This window comes from Eucyclogobius newberryi, unplaced genomic scaffold, assembly GCF_026437365.1.
Source record: "Eucyclogobius newberryi isolate DKJ021-1_F unplaced genomic scaffold, fEucNew1.0.hap1 SCAF_8, whole genome shotgun sequence".
Classification (NCBI taxonomy): domain Eukaryota; kingdom Metazoa; phylum Chordata; class Actinopteri; order Gobiiformes; family Gobiidae; genus Eucyclogobius; species Eucyclogobius newberryi.
The window spans coordinates 28,610,656-28,624,060 of record NW_027316500.1 but is presented as its reverse complement, the minus strand read 5'-3'; the positions used below and the strand labels follow the sequence as shown (position 1 = coordinate 28,624,060).

General features: G+C 44.7%; 1 protein-coding gene across 2 annotated transcripts in view; it reads right to left on the bottom strand.

The window, feature by feature from the left end:
• The window catches only part of inpp5a (inositol polyphosphate-5-phosphatase A), a 288,060-nt gene that overhangs the window by 151,286 nt on the left and 123,369 nt on the right, over nt 1-13,405 (bottom strand). For both annotated transcript variants that reach the window (XM_072436661.1, XM_072436662.1), the window contains exon 5: nt 1,408-1,471. In XM_072436661.1, the coding sequence (XP_072292762.1) occupies nt 1,408-1,471 (64 nt within the window). The remainder of the gene's footprint in view (nt 1-1,407; nt 1,472-13,405) is intronic.

Sequence of the window (13,405 nt, the reverse complement as noted above, 5' to 3'; positions counted from 1 at the left end):
TGTTGGAATGATTAAAACAGGAGTAAACATGGGCAGATGATGAGATGATCTAAATGTTGGTCTGACGATACCAAATACTAATATCAATACTCAACCGATATTAGGTTATTTTCCTTTAAACTATATCAATAAGCTCCCTTAAAGCTTAAGAGTTGTTCATGCCATAATCATAATGTGCATAAAGGGAGCGCTTTATAATAACTCCACCTTCATTTACCTTAAGAAAGCATGATATTCATTGTGATTCAGACTTTGTAACTACTTAATTAAGGTTAAGTGTTAGGGTTAGGGTTATGCGTTAGGTGTTGGGTGTCGGGTGTTGGGTATTAGTTAAGTTAAACTGAATTCTGTAGGTTCAAAGCTTTTATAAGAAGTTTCACATATTTACAATGTTTACGGGCAGTGAACAGAAGAAAAGAGAAAATGGAAATGGAACAGAATTAGACAAAACACATATGTATGTTCACACAATCACGCAACGGATGATTCAAAATCTCAGTAAAATACAAACTATCATTTTTAAAACGTGAAAAAGTTTATTTTAACTTAGTGGACCTTTGAAATCGTAATATATGTATCGGAAAATATCGGTTTTCGGCCACAACAGCAAACAAACTGCAGATATCGGTATCGGCTCATGATATTGTGTGATTATTTATGTATTTATTTATTATTATACATATTTAGTTAATAATGTATTCATTTTATTGATTATATATTTTTTTGAATATATATTGTATTTTTTTCTTCTTCTTTTTCGCTTTATTTGCATATGTCAGTTTATTTTATGTATGTTTTTGATGTTTTATGTTGAAAAGAGAAAAAAAAAAGAAGCAAAAAAACATGCTGAATGAAGGGCCCCCAAATTTTATTTTTTTTTAAAAATGAAATATATATTGTGCGACGCAAACAGATGACTCAGGCGTGTGAATCCCCTCGCTGGCCCTCGTCCCGGTGCCCCTCCCTCGTCCCGGGGCCCCTCCCTCCGCCTGGCGCCCTGTCCTTCACTGGGGCACCTGCCGCTAATGCGCTCTCTAATACGAGTCCGGCTCCGGCACATCTATATCCCCTGTTTAATTAGCACGACCACGAGACCCCGCGGCCCCCTGACACCTCCTCCTGATGGGACGGCCTTAACTGTCCAATAACCCGCCGCACGCCATTACACCCGGGCCCCCAAATCTTATGAATTAAATCCTAATATTAATAAGCATTACCATTCCCGCGCCTTTACATTATCCCGGAAGCCAATCCCAGCGCGCGCTTCTGATGGAATCGGGAAGCGGGCGCGTAAATGGGGCCGTGGGATATGCAGGGGTGGGATGGGGGCCACGGGGCCTCGACACGGCGGCCGGCCATGTATTTATGCGTTTGGATAATGTGACGGGTAAAAAAGAGGGAGCTCACCTTTGAAGTCGAACTGCTGGATGTTTTTCAAGGAATCGTGGATAAAGTAGAAGCTGCCGAGAGCCTGCGGAGGAGAAAAGAGCGTCGTCAACGTCTGCGACCTTAAAGAGCGCTGTGCTTCAAAGTCTGCAAGGTGTGAGGGCAATTATAGTCAGGAAATGTATAATCATAAAGGAATTGTGAGGAAAAAAGTAAATGAATGGTCGTACAACTCGACATTCAGAGTAATATGATGTTATGTAATGAAACTCTGCTATTCCAAAACTCTGTAACCACCAGCATCAACCATAATGCTGTATATCCAAAATACACGTTTGCCAATACACCCAAAGCTTAAATGCAAACAAAACTATTAGGGCTGAAACATGTTTAGGGATGTCATTATTGGGTTAATCAATAATCGTGGTTATTCAGGTCGTGAGAACCAAAAAAACCAAATAATTAGAGTACAGTATTTGTAGAGTAGAGTATTTGTGGTCAATATAGTGCCAAAAATCGACCTAAATGGGAAAAACTTTATTTTGACTGTCCGTTTCTGTCACATTTAACTGTTTTTTGTCATATTTAACTTTATTTTCACTTTCAGAAAGTTACATTTTAATTCTGTCACCGTTAAAGATGGTCACAGTCTTAATAATTGTGAATAATCGTTAAATTGTTAAATGGTGACAATAATCGTGACACTAACATTGGAGAATATCGTGTCATCCCTAAACGTGTTCAAATCACTTAATCGCAACCAAATCGATTATTGAAATATTCGTCAGTGATCGAACAATCGTTTTTGACTTCAAAACATGTCGTGTCCTGAGAATAAAGGTTTTATGCAACAGTAATTACATCAAATTGACATGGAAAATGATTGAATCTAGTGTTACGTTGTATAAAACCAGATAAAGATAATATAAATACAAATACAATACAAATAAACTCCATCAGCATGATCACTTCAGCTCCATCAATTCAATATAAACTGGAGCTTTTGTGATCCAAACAACTGATCAATTCATCAAAAGAATAATTGCCTGACTAAACCGTTACGGTTTAATGACAAATGGTTTGTTGCAGTCGTTTCTTCTTCATTTGGACGCTTTCAAGCTTAAATATACAGGTAAAACGATCGATGTAGCACGCGCAGACGGCTTGATTACAATCTAAACCTGCGTCCGATGAACAGTTTACAACAACCACCGACTTCAAGCAGATTCAGAACATCAAATACAGCGTTATCACCTTTAAAATAAGACTACACACAAAGGTTATCGTACACATTTCTGCCGACTCTTAAGCCCTAAATCTCCAATGCTAATTTTGATCAGTTTCGAACATAAACCTTCACCTGATCCTTTAATAACCGCGAGGAAACGCGCAGGGGAGTATTAGCATTAGCATTAGCAAAACGCCCGAGTGACGACGTGGAGTGCGATTATGCAGTTGACTTCACAAACACCACGCAGCAGGTGCAGAGTGCGTCGGTACAGTACACTCCCCGACAAGCCTCTCGCTCAGGGGCGGGCGGGCGGCGGGGGAAGTCTGCTCGAAAAAAGAAAAAAAAAAAAAAACGTGCGCGCGACAATCTTTCAAAAGGGACACATTCAAATGGACTTTTCAACGAGCGCAGATCGACTTCAATAGGCTTAAAATCTTTAATTTTCCCTGTGAACAATCGGGGGAACTTTCCCAGTCGGAGCGGAGGCCAATCAAAGTGTGTGGGAAGCTGCGCGAGATGGGGATTTGATGCGGTTCACAGTCCGCTACACTGCCTTTTCTGTGGCCGCTTTACATTTAAGGCACAACAGCAGCGGCGGGAGCGGCTCAGGCTCAATCCTCTGTCTGTGGGAGAGGAGACGGCGAGGTGTGGGACGGGGGACACGACAGGCACTGTAAAAACACCAGGGAGACGGGGTATTCCACAGGTCGTGAAAGGTAATAAAGACTTAAAGGACACATATTGTGCAGTGGTTGTATTGTTTCTGGCCTTTAAACACGCTCTTGAGCATCTACTTTGGCATTTCTCATCTCTTTTCCACCAGCAGTATCACTTTAAGCGCTTTACTGGACAATGTGGGAGACGTGTCTTGCCTAAGGACACAAAGTCGTTTCTTCTAGCGCCCCACGGTGGCACCTGGTGTTCCAGCGGTCTTCTATCTACTTCCTGCTCAGCGTCCCGAGAGCTAGCGAGTATCTGGTAATGGCAAGTAAATCTACTGAAGCCACTTTACGTCACTTTGTATCCATCAGGCGTTCCCTCGATTTGGTGTTAGCGATCCATCTACTGGCAGCAGACGGAATTACCATGGAGGAATATACTGTAAGACTGCAGTGTTAATGAACGTGATTTGACAGCACATTTATGGACTCAAAAGCAGCACAATGTAATCTCAGCGCTCTACCTATGATGTCACGGTTATGAGACATTTGAAACGGTATGTTTTTTGAGGCTTGGACGGGAGACGACCTCATAAACATTATTGAAACAAGCGCGAACGAAGCCAAACACAACTCCAGCTATGTTTGTTATGAGAGAACAGTGGTAAAACATCCATGTATGCAGCTGTGGGCCAGGGAACAGGGGTATTTAAGAGGGATTAACCTGTTAATGCGCATGTTTTAGATCGATGTTCAGAGCACACAAAGGAAACGCCTGACCCAGACACAGAGAGAACAGGGATTGGATGAAACGGCTGTCACTCAAGTCTGGATAGCAGCCAGGAAGACTAACAACCAACTGGTGGAAGCTAATATGGATCCAAATAAAGACTAATCAGTAACTTCATTTAATAACAGTTCCATATTAGTTCTACGCACATTTCACGCTGAATTTATGATCATTTTATACCTCTATTTTCAGCATTATTGTTCATTTTACTATGCAAACAGCTAAATTGTAAAACGTTTGATTTATCCCCCCCCGCACAAAACTTCGGACCTTTTTAAATCTGATTCATTGCCCGGGCCGCACTTCGAAGTAGCTCCCTGGCACAACGACGCCGGCGTAAATTTCGCCGCGACATTGAGTGACATAGCGGCGTTTGAAAGAGCCAGCGCAATTTATTCCGAGTCCCATATTGACCTTTTTAAGAGTATCATACCCGACTAAATGCATACTCCCGCTTTTGACAACCCGAGTAGACGAATTATGAATTGTCAGAGCGAGAGTGTGATGTATAGTGGAAGGAAAATGGCCGTATTCGGTTCAGAGCGAAATAAAAGCGTCGACGGCTCACTTTTGTCAGCTAACGTCGGCTTAAAACAAATTACGCCAAAATCAGCCGCCTCCATCTATAAAAACTACTGGATTTGATTCATTTTCTGTCATGCCGGTAATTAATCGCCTAAATATTCCTTCAATTTAGCGGAATAAGGTAGCGCGCCTCACTCACCTATAGTATACGTGTTCGAGTACAAGCGGGAAAAAAAAAAAGTCCTGGCGTGGCGGTTTTGACAAATGGCGCCATTTTCGCCGACTCCTCCCCGGCGTCAACTCTCAATCCATCTCTGTCTCTCCCCCCCCCACCGAGTCGGGCCCCGGCACGTCGAGGTGAAAGCGAACATAAAAATGAGCGAAACAAGTCGCGGCGCGGGGTATTTCCTGGAAGCGGCGAGTCTCGGGAAATGGGGAGGTGGGAACGTTTTTTTGACCTTCCAACGTCTCGTCCCGGCGAGAAAAAAGGGAAGAGGGAGCGAGCGGAAAGGGAGAAGGAAGGGACGGTGGCAGCGGGGAAGGTTCGGGGTCGGCGGCTCTCATCAATTAAATGCGCGACAGTGTTTTTCGCGGCGGGCTGATCTGATATGTCAAGGAGATGGGCAGGACCTCGTGTTTGTGCTTTTGACAAATCAGCAAATGTTTAATCTCAAGATGTGCCCGCGCTCATAAATAATGCAGAGGCCAGGGCCGGCGGCGGAGGCGGGATTGTGTCGTACGCGGCGGCGGCGAGGGGGGGATCGAGAGTACGGTGGAGTGTATTTGGAACGCGGCGCGATGGACACTTGTAGCTCGCTCCGACAGACACAATCGTTTTCATGGTGAAAGTGAAGACGGGCCCTGATCGCTCCCGTTACAGACGATTATGATGGTTAAAGAGAGAGTTAAACAGCCGTGAAAGTCTGTGGCCAATATGTGATCTCTGGAGTTCTTTCTGATTGTTGACAGTCAGTTTTGAAAAGGAAAATGATTCCAAAAAAAACTATGTGGCAAAGAAGAAAATTAAAATGCAAAAGAAACAAGTTTTGAGCAAGAGATAAAATGTATTTTGGAAGTGAATCCAAAAACAGAAAATAAAAGAGAGAGATTGATAGATTCTGGTTTGGACTTGGTTTGGACTTGGTTTGGACTTGGTTTGGACTTGGTTTGGACCTGGTTTAGTCCTGGTTTAGTCCTGGTTTAGTCCTGGTTTAGTCCTGGTTTAGTCCTGGTTTAGTCCTGGTTTAGTCCTGGTTTAGTCCTGGTTTAGTCCTTGTCTTGTTACACACACAAAAAATGTAACTATTGGTTTTGTGAAAATCTGATTATTATTTTCGACTGGTCATGTAAATGTCCAGTGCTGTTGTTGTGTCCATGAGCAAGTCCATGTACCTTCTTTGTGAATGTAATCTGTGAGTGACCGGTGGTGGTTGGAGAGGCACAAGGCGCAGTTTGACCTTCATTTGGCCCCAGGCAGATATGGCTACAGTCATAACTTCCTGAGAGTCCACAAATGTGATGTTCATGGGTCCAAAGTCACGTGACACACCTGCTGCTACTGCCATCTTCAGGACAAACGCTGCATGCTCACTGTGGGCGGGGCTAACAAACAGTCTCTAAACAAAGGATTCTTCTTCTGTAACATCCTCAAAGACCCCGTTGCTGCACTCCAGACTGAGCTGTTTGTTTCAGGTCGTTAGCAGCCGGCTAACGCTAGTTTACATATTACTGCGCGGCTATGCTAATAAACGTTAGCCTAGTCGCAGACAGTTTTAACAAGCCTCATTTCCAACTGTGCGGATGTTATATTTTAGGATCAGACACAAAGTCCGTGCTCTTGAAAGCTTTGAGGGCGTGTCCGGTGCAGAGGGCGTGTCCGGTGCAGAGGGCGTGTCCGGTGCAGAGGGCGTGTCCGGTGCAGAGGGCGTGTCCGGTGCAGAGGGCGTGTCCGGTGCAGAGGGCGTGTCCGGTGCAGAGGGCGTGTCCAATGCAGAGGGCGTGTCCGGTGCAGAGGGCGTGTCCGGTGCAGAGGGCGTGTCCGGTGCAGAGGGCGTGTCCGGTGCAGAGGGCGTGTCCAATGCAGAGGGCGTGTCCAATGCAGAGGGCGTGTCCGGTGCAGAGGGCGTGTCCGGTGCAGAGGGCGTGTCCAATGCAGAGGGCGTGTCCGGTGCAGAAGGCGTGTCCGGTGCAGAAGGCGTGTCCGGTGCAGAAGGCGTGTCCGGTGCAGAAGGCGTGTCCGGTGCAGAGGGCGTGTGGACGAGGAAGAGCAGATGGAAATGTCCACAAAAGTTTGTCTCTGCTTTCAAGTGTCAACGACTACAACTACTGTAGATAAGAATCAAAACTTAGAACACGCCTTCTATAAGCTTCCTATAAGTTATCTGTTCTTTTCTTCTGTATCTACTTGCGTTGCAACACCGAAATTTCCCCATGTGTGGACAAATAAAGGCATCTTATCTTATCTTTAAGTATCAAACCTTTTCATTTTCACTTTTACGCTCTGTAACTATCGACTATCCAACTGCGGCGAGACAACAACATGTGCGACGTCTTCAAAATGGCGGTGACAACGACTAAGTCACGTGACTGGAACCCGTGGATCGGCTGCGAACCGAATCCAAGGCACCACTGCACCACTGGTTGCTATATACACATGTTTAGCCCTGGCGGTTCTATACCTTTTATACTCGGCGTGAAAAGTTTAGCGGCGGCGGCTAAAACACGCGGCGCGGCGGGCCATTACTCGCGCCCGACACTCCTTCAGGTTGACGGAGCAAATTTCACTTAAGCCAAAAGCATTGAGCGTGCGCACCGTTCCTAAAATGCTAATTAAATCCCTATCACAAAACGCCATTTATCAAGCCGCCCGCAAATTAATGATAAACATCTCGTCTTAAGTGGTTATCCTTGTAATCGCGAAACCCTACTTAACCCGTGCCCCCGCGGATAATTACTCTCCAAATCCTCACAGTGGCAGTAAACGCCGGCCACGTTTTTGGCTCGGTCGTCTCTGCCCTCTTTAAGAAGCCATTATATTAGCGCGGAGCAATTAATCCGTTTGTCCCATTACAACAAGAGCCTCCGAATCGCTATTAGCCGGCGGCGCGCTGACAGCCCCGCGCCGTCCCCCGACCGGCGGCTCCGCACCGGCCCGTGTCGAGTGTATGTTTGTCACGTAACTCCGTATTGATTAGCTGCCAGATTCACTTGAAATAATTAAAAGTATATTCTACATATTTATAAACCCCACTGCCACGGCTGCTACTTAATTTTCCATTAGCGAGATGCAGTCTATTTTAAGTGTGGTGCAAGGGAGGGAGTGGTTGTTTTTTTTGTCGGAGGGGAGGGAGATGAGTAATCGCCGGGATTGGAGACAGAAAGACAATAACCGGCCGATAAAAGTGGTGGGTTTATGGCGTGTTCTGGCAAAGAGAGATCGCTTATCGGGAGATGATTTGAAGCGGCGATTGAGACGAGTGAATATTCAGTTTGGTTACAAGTCACGAGAGAGAACGCATGGGGAAATTAAGCCTCCTCTCTGAAGAACACTTTACTTTAGTACTACTTAGCATGTGTACTTGAACCAAACTAATGCCTGCTGTCTTTGTCGTGCTAAATGCTGGTGTAGTGTCAGTGTTGGTTGGGTGTGTTGGGTGTGTTGGTTGGGTGTGTTGGGTGTGTTGGTTGGGTGTGTTGGTTGGGTGTGTTGGGTGTGTTGGGTGTGTTGGGTGTGTTGGTTGGGTGTGTTGGGTGTGTTGGGTGGGTGGGTTGTGTTGGGCTGGGGTGATAGGAAGGACATAAAAACAGTAAAAAAAAAAAAGCTACAGAATATTTTGGACATTGACATTAGATTTGATTTCAGAACTCTGAAAAAAAAAAAATATATATATATATATCTATATATATATATATAGATATATATAATCACTTAGATTACACTTATAAAATAGATCATGTCAGGACATTGTTATGGCCCCATCCTAAACTCTACAGGAAGTTGGCCATATTGAACATCTTCTCCTCCAACATCATTCCCTCCAACAGCTCCTCCTCCAATATCTCCTCCTCCAATATCTCCTCCTCCAACATCTCCTCCTCCAACATCTCCTCCTCCAACATCTCCTCCTCCAACATCTCCTCCTCCAACATCTCCTCCTCCAACATCTCCTCCAACATCTCCTCCTCCAATATCTCCTCCTCCAACATCTCCTCCAACATCTCCTCCTCCAATATCTCCTCCTCCAACATCTCCTCCTCCAACATCTCCTCCTCCAATATCTCCTCCTCCAACATCTCCTCCTCCAACAACATCTCCTCCAACATCTCCTCCAACATCTCCTCCTCCAACAACATCTCCTCCAACATCTCCTCCAACATCTCCTCCTCCAACATCTCCTCCTCCAACATCTCCTCCTCCAACATCTCCTCCTCCAACATCTCCTCCTCCAATATCTCCTCCTCCAACATCTCCTCCTCCAATATCTCCTCCTCCAACATCTCCTCCTCCAACAACATCTCCTCCAAGATCTCCTCCAACATCTCCTCCTCCAACAACATCTCCTCCAACATCTCCTCCAACATCTCCTCCTCCAACATCTCCTCCTCCAACATCTCCTCCTCCAACATCTCCTCCTCCAACAACATCTCCTCCAACATCTCCTCCAACATCTCCTCCTCCAACATCTCCTCCTCCAACATCTCCTCCTCCAACATCTCCTCCTCCAACATCTCCTCCTCCAACATCTCCTCCTCCAACAACATCTCCTCCAACATCTCCTCCAACATCTCCTCCTCCAACATCTCCTCCTCCAACAACATCTCCTCCAACATCTCCATCAACATCTCCTCCTCCAACATCTCCTCCAACAACAACATCTCCTCCAACAACAACATCTCCTCCTCCAACATCTCCGGAGAGAAGAAAGGCCCTCCACCAGAAGCGTTACCTGGAGAGCTGTTGAACACTGTTGAAGAGCTTCATGAGGAGGGGCACCTGGCTTAACACAAACCCTGATAAGAGCCTAAAATGGCGGTAATACGGCAGCTTTGATGGGACGTTTGAGCGAGCGCAGAAGATCAGGGCAGAACAAGTCCCAGCGGAGCCCAGAATAGAGACTGGAGCGGGGCAGTACATATCCCGTGTACTGCGCTCGCCTCAGTGCTTTATCGATATCGGGGGCTGCAAAAATGAGTTCTGCCCGGCGGAGAGGAGCCCGGAATCGCATGACCTCTGAATAGATTCCCCGCGTTTAATGTGAAAAATGAGCCATAAAGCAAACATAAAAGTAATAATTTTTCTCCAAGGTCTCACCTCCAATCTGCACTGAGGGAACGAGCGCGGGGTCCCGGGAGAGCTGACACGGTAGTGCGCGGGACGAGTGGAGAGCAGTGTCCCGGGACAGAGCGGGACGGAGGATGAATCAGGAAGAGCGAGAGGCTTTAATGGCAACTTCAGCAGATGCAGTAATAAGACCCCAGAAGGTGCAGTAATAAGACCCCAGAAGGTGCAGTAATAAGACCCCAGAAGATGCAGTAATAAGACCCCAGAAGGTGCAGTAATAAGACCCCAGAAGATGCAGTAATAAGACCCCAGAAGGTGCAGTAATAAGACCCCAGAAGATGCAGTAATAAGACCCCAGAAGATGCCGTAATAAGACCCCAGAAGATGCAGTAATAAGACCCCAGAAGGTGCAGTAATAAGACCCCAGAAGATGCAGTAATAAGACCCCAGAAGATGCCGTAATAAGACCCCAGAAGATGCAGTAATAAGACCCCAGAAGATGCAGTAATAAGACCCCAGAAGATGCAGTAATAAGACCCCAGAAGATGCAGTAATAAGACCCCAATGTCAAACGCCTTTAATGTTATAATACGACTTTAGTGTTAACGGTGGGTTTATGTCAGCGACAAGCTGGGCGAGTGCTGGATGTGAAGGCTGCTACTGCAACTGCTACTGAAACTACTACTACAACTACTACTACTACTGCAACTACTACAACTACTACAACTACTACTACTACTGCAACTACTACAACTACTACTACTGTTAGTACTACTATGTCAACGCACACTCTGGAGCACTGCATCAAAGGAGGGTGAAGTGTCTTGCTCCAGGACACAACAGCAGTAGGGATTTTTAGGCTTCCAGTCAGACACCGATCTTTTAATATTTGTCATTTCCGATACCGATCTGATACCGAGCTCAAATGTGATACCGATCATATGTTTTATGTTTCAACCTACTTCCCAACCCTCCCGATTTAGTGGGGAGTCTCCCGATTTGGGGCCTGTCTCCCGATAAACCCGATTGGGACTGACTCTCCCGATTTGAAGATGTTTCAATCGAAAATCAAAAATCGACCTATTCTACGGCGTTATCCTTTATTTTGGTAGCGAAGGCGAGCGGGCGGAACAGCCGACGCGGGCGCCGCCATGTTTGTTGTGATTACGCTAATGCTGGCCGTGTTTCCGTCCCAGAATGCAAACTGCGAAGTTAAAGTGCGCAGGTCGTATTTAATATGAAATCAACATCATGATGAACGACGTGAGTGGTGCTGAAACTAGTGGCGCCGACAATGACAAACCGACAAAAAGAAATACAGGTTCAACCCTGCATGGTCTGTTCAATACAGAAACATATGAGGAGCGAAAAGAAGGACGGATATTCCTTCTGCAAGTCATGTGGCTCGCATTTCACTGTTTTTGTTAGTTTTTATCTCATCCCCCTGGGATGAGATATTTGGGAAGTATGTTTCTATTACTGTCGGTTTAGTCCGACCCTTTAAGAAGGTAAAGCTCCAGTTTAATTAAATTATTACCAGTATAAAAAGGCCTTCTTAAAAATTGTTAAAATATTGCACACATTTGTTTATATTTTTACACCATATTATTTAGGCCTGTGTTTGAGGCCTGTGAAAAGATGAGATCTGACCAGATTCTCTGCACAACACTGAAGCATTAGCATCGTCATTGATCACAGTGTTTTGTAGGTTCATGTCTCCAGATCACAGGTCCCAGATCACAGGTCCTGGGTTCCAGGTCCCGGGTCTACTCTACCCAGGTCCCAGGTCCCACACTGATGGTAAATAAACTTCAGCCTGTTCTTTACAACTCTCAGGCCACTTCAATCTATTCTACAACAAACACTGCAGTATTAACATAATCAATTATGAAACCTTTACAGTGAAAACTCACATTTTCCTCCACATTTCAGAACAAACTCAGGCTTAGAATGAATGTCCTAAACCATAACCCTGGGACAAAGGGGGTCAGTGTTAAGGAAACTGTGAAAGAACAATATCAAAGAGTTTTCAAATGCAGCTATTTATGCAAATGAGCGGTAAATAAACAGTAAACAGAAGGTCTGAGTGGGGTTAAGCCACTTTTACTGTCAACATAAAACCACAAGCTTTAAAAGGACCATATGTCTTTCTCAGAGCTTTAAGCCCGCGCTCATGCTCTAAGTCTAAGGGGAACGTGCCACATCCTGCAAATCACTCCAGTACCAACATGAAAACATCCAGCACATGATGATCGTGTTGTCACAAAACTATTTCTACTGCTTTTCATTCATTCATTTTCTACCGCTTGTTCCTGTTCAGGATCGCGGGTGACTGGAGCCTATCCCAGTGACTTTGGGCCTTAGGCAACTCGTCGCAGGGCCAACACAGAGTCACAGACGAACATTCACGCTCACGTTCATTCCCAAAGGCCAATTTAGATTTTATAGAAGTATAGAAGTTTTATTACAGATTCCATTTCTGTTTAAACACCATCTCAAACAGGGGCCCATTGAGACTCAGGGGCCCATTGCGTCTGCTGCAGGGACGCATCATGTAACAGAGGCTTTGGAGCCGTTTATTTGGCAGTCTGAGTATATTTATGAATGATCCTGTAATATGCAAAAACATCTTTTCTTTTCAAAATATTGATGCACAGGAAATGACTTGATAGAGGAAAACAGTGCTTTTTTGTCTTAATATTATTATTATGTGGTCTTAAACTTTAGGGATGTCTCTAACCAAGTATGGAAGATTAGAAACTAATCCACACTAAAGCTAGAATTTAAACTAGAGCCACAGTCGAAAGTTCCAACACAAAAAATAACATGAATACGACTAAAGTAAATAGATTTTTGGTCTTTATCGGAATCAAAATGTCAAATTAATGATACTATTATTTTGTTTCAGAAATTACATTGTACATTGTTGTGGTATCAAAATCGGTTTCGAGAATCAGAGCGTGTCCAGATCTAGTTAAAACATATGTATTAACTGTATATACGGCTGTATTTTCGATCCTCAGCACAACACATTCATACAGGGGTAAAGTGGGAGGAGCATCTCACCCCCCCACACATAGTTCTGATATCAAACGTGAGACTTTTGTGTTCCCGAGGTCCTCTCCTCACGTCCACATCGATTAAGTATTGAACCCGAGTGTCTATTATTCATGGTCAGCGGTCAAAGCTCTGACTGGACACACAGACAAAACTCATTTAAACTTATTCTGTTTGATGTGAAATATATTTGTCATATTGTGAAGGGAAATCCTGTCTCCTGAGGTTGCTCTGCTGCTCAGTGAAGGACGCAGTCAATTAGTTGATTGATTAGTTGAGGTCGTCTTAGTGGAGCAAGATTTGTATTGGACAATATGCAAATGTAGAGAATCAGCTGGAGTTTATTTTGTCTTTTTACAAATAAATGTGCAGTTTATCTTGTTTTTGAGGCAGTGCCATGCTGCTGTTTGTGTCTGTGTTATATCCTGTCAGAGGAATGAATGTAGCGTTAATCAAAGCAGGATTCAATTGTTTCA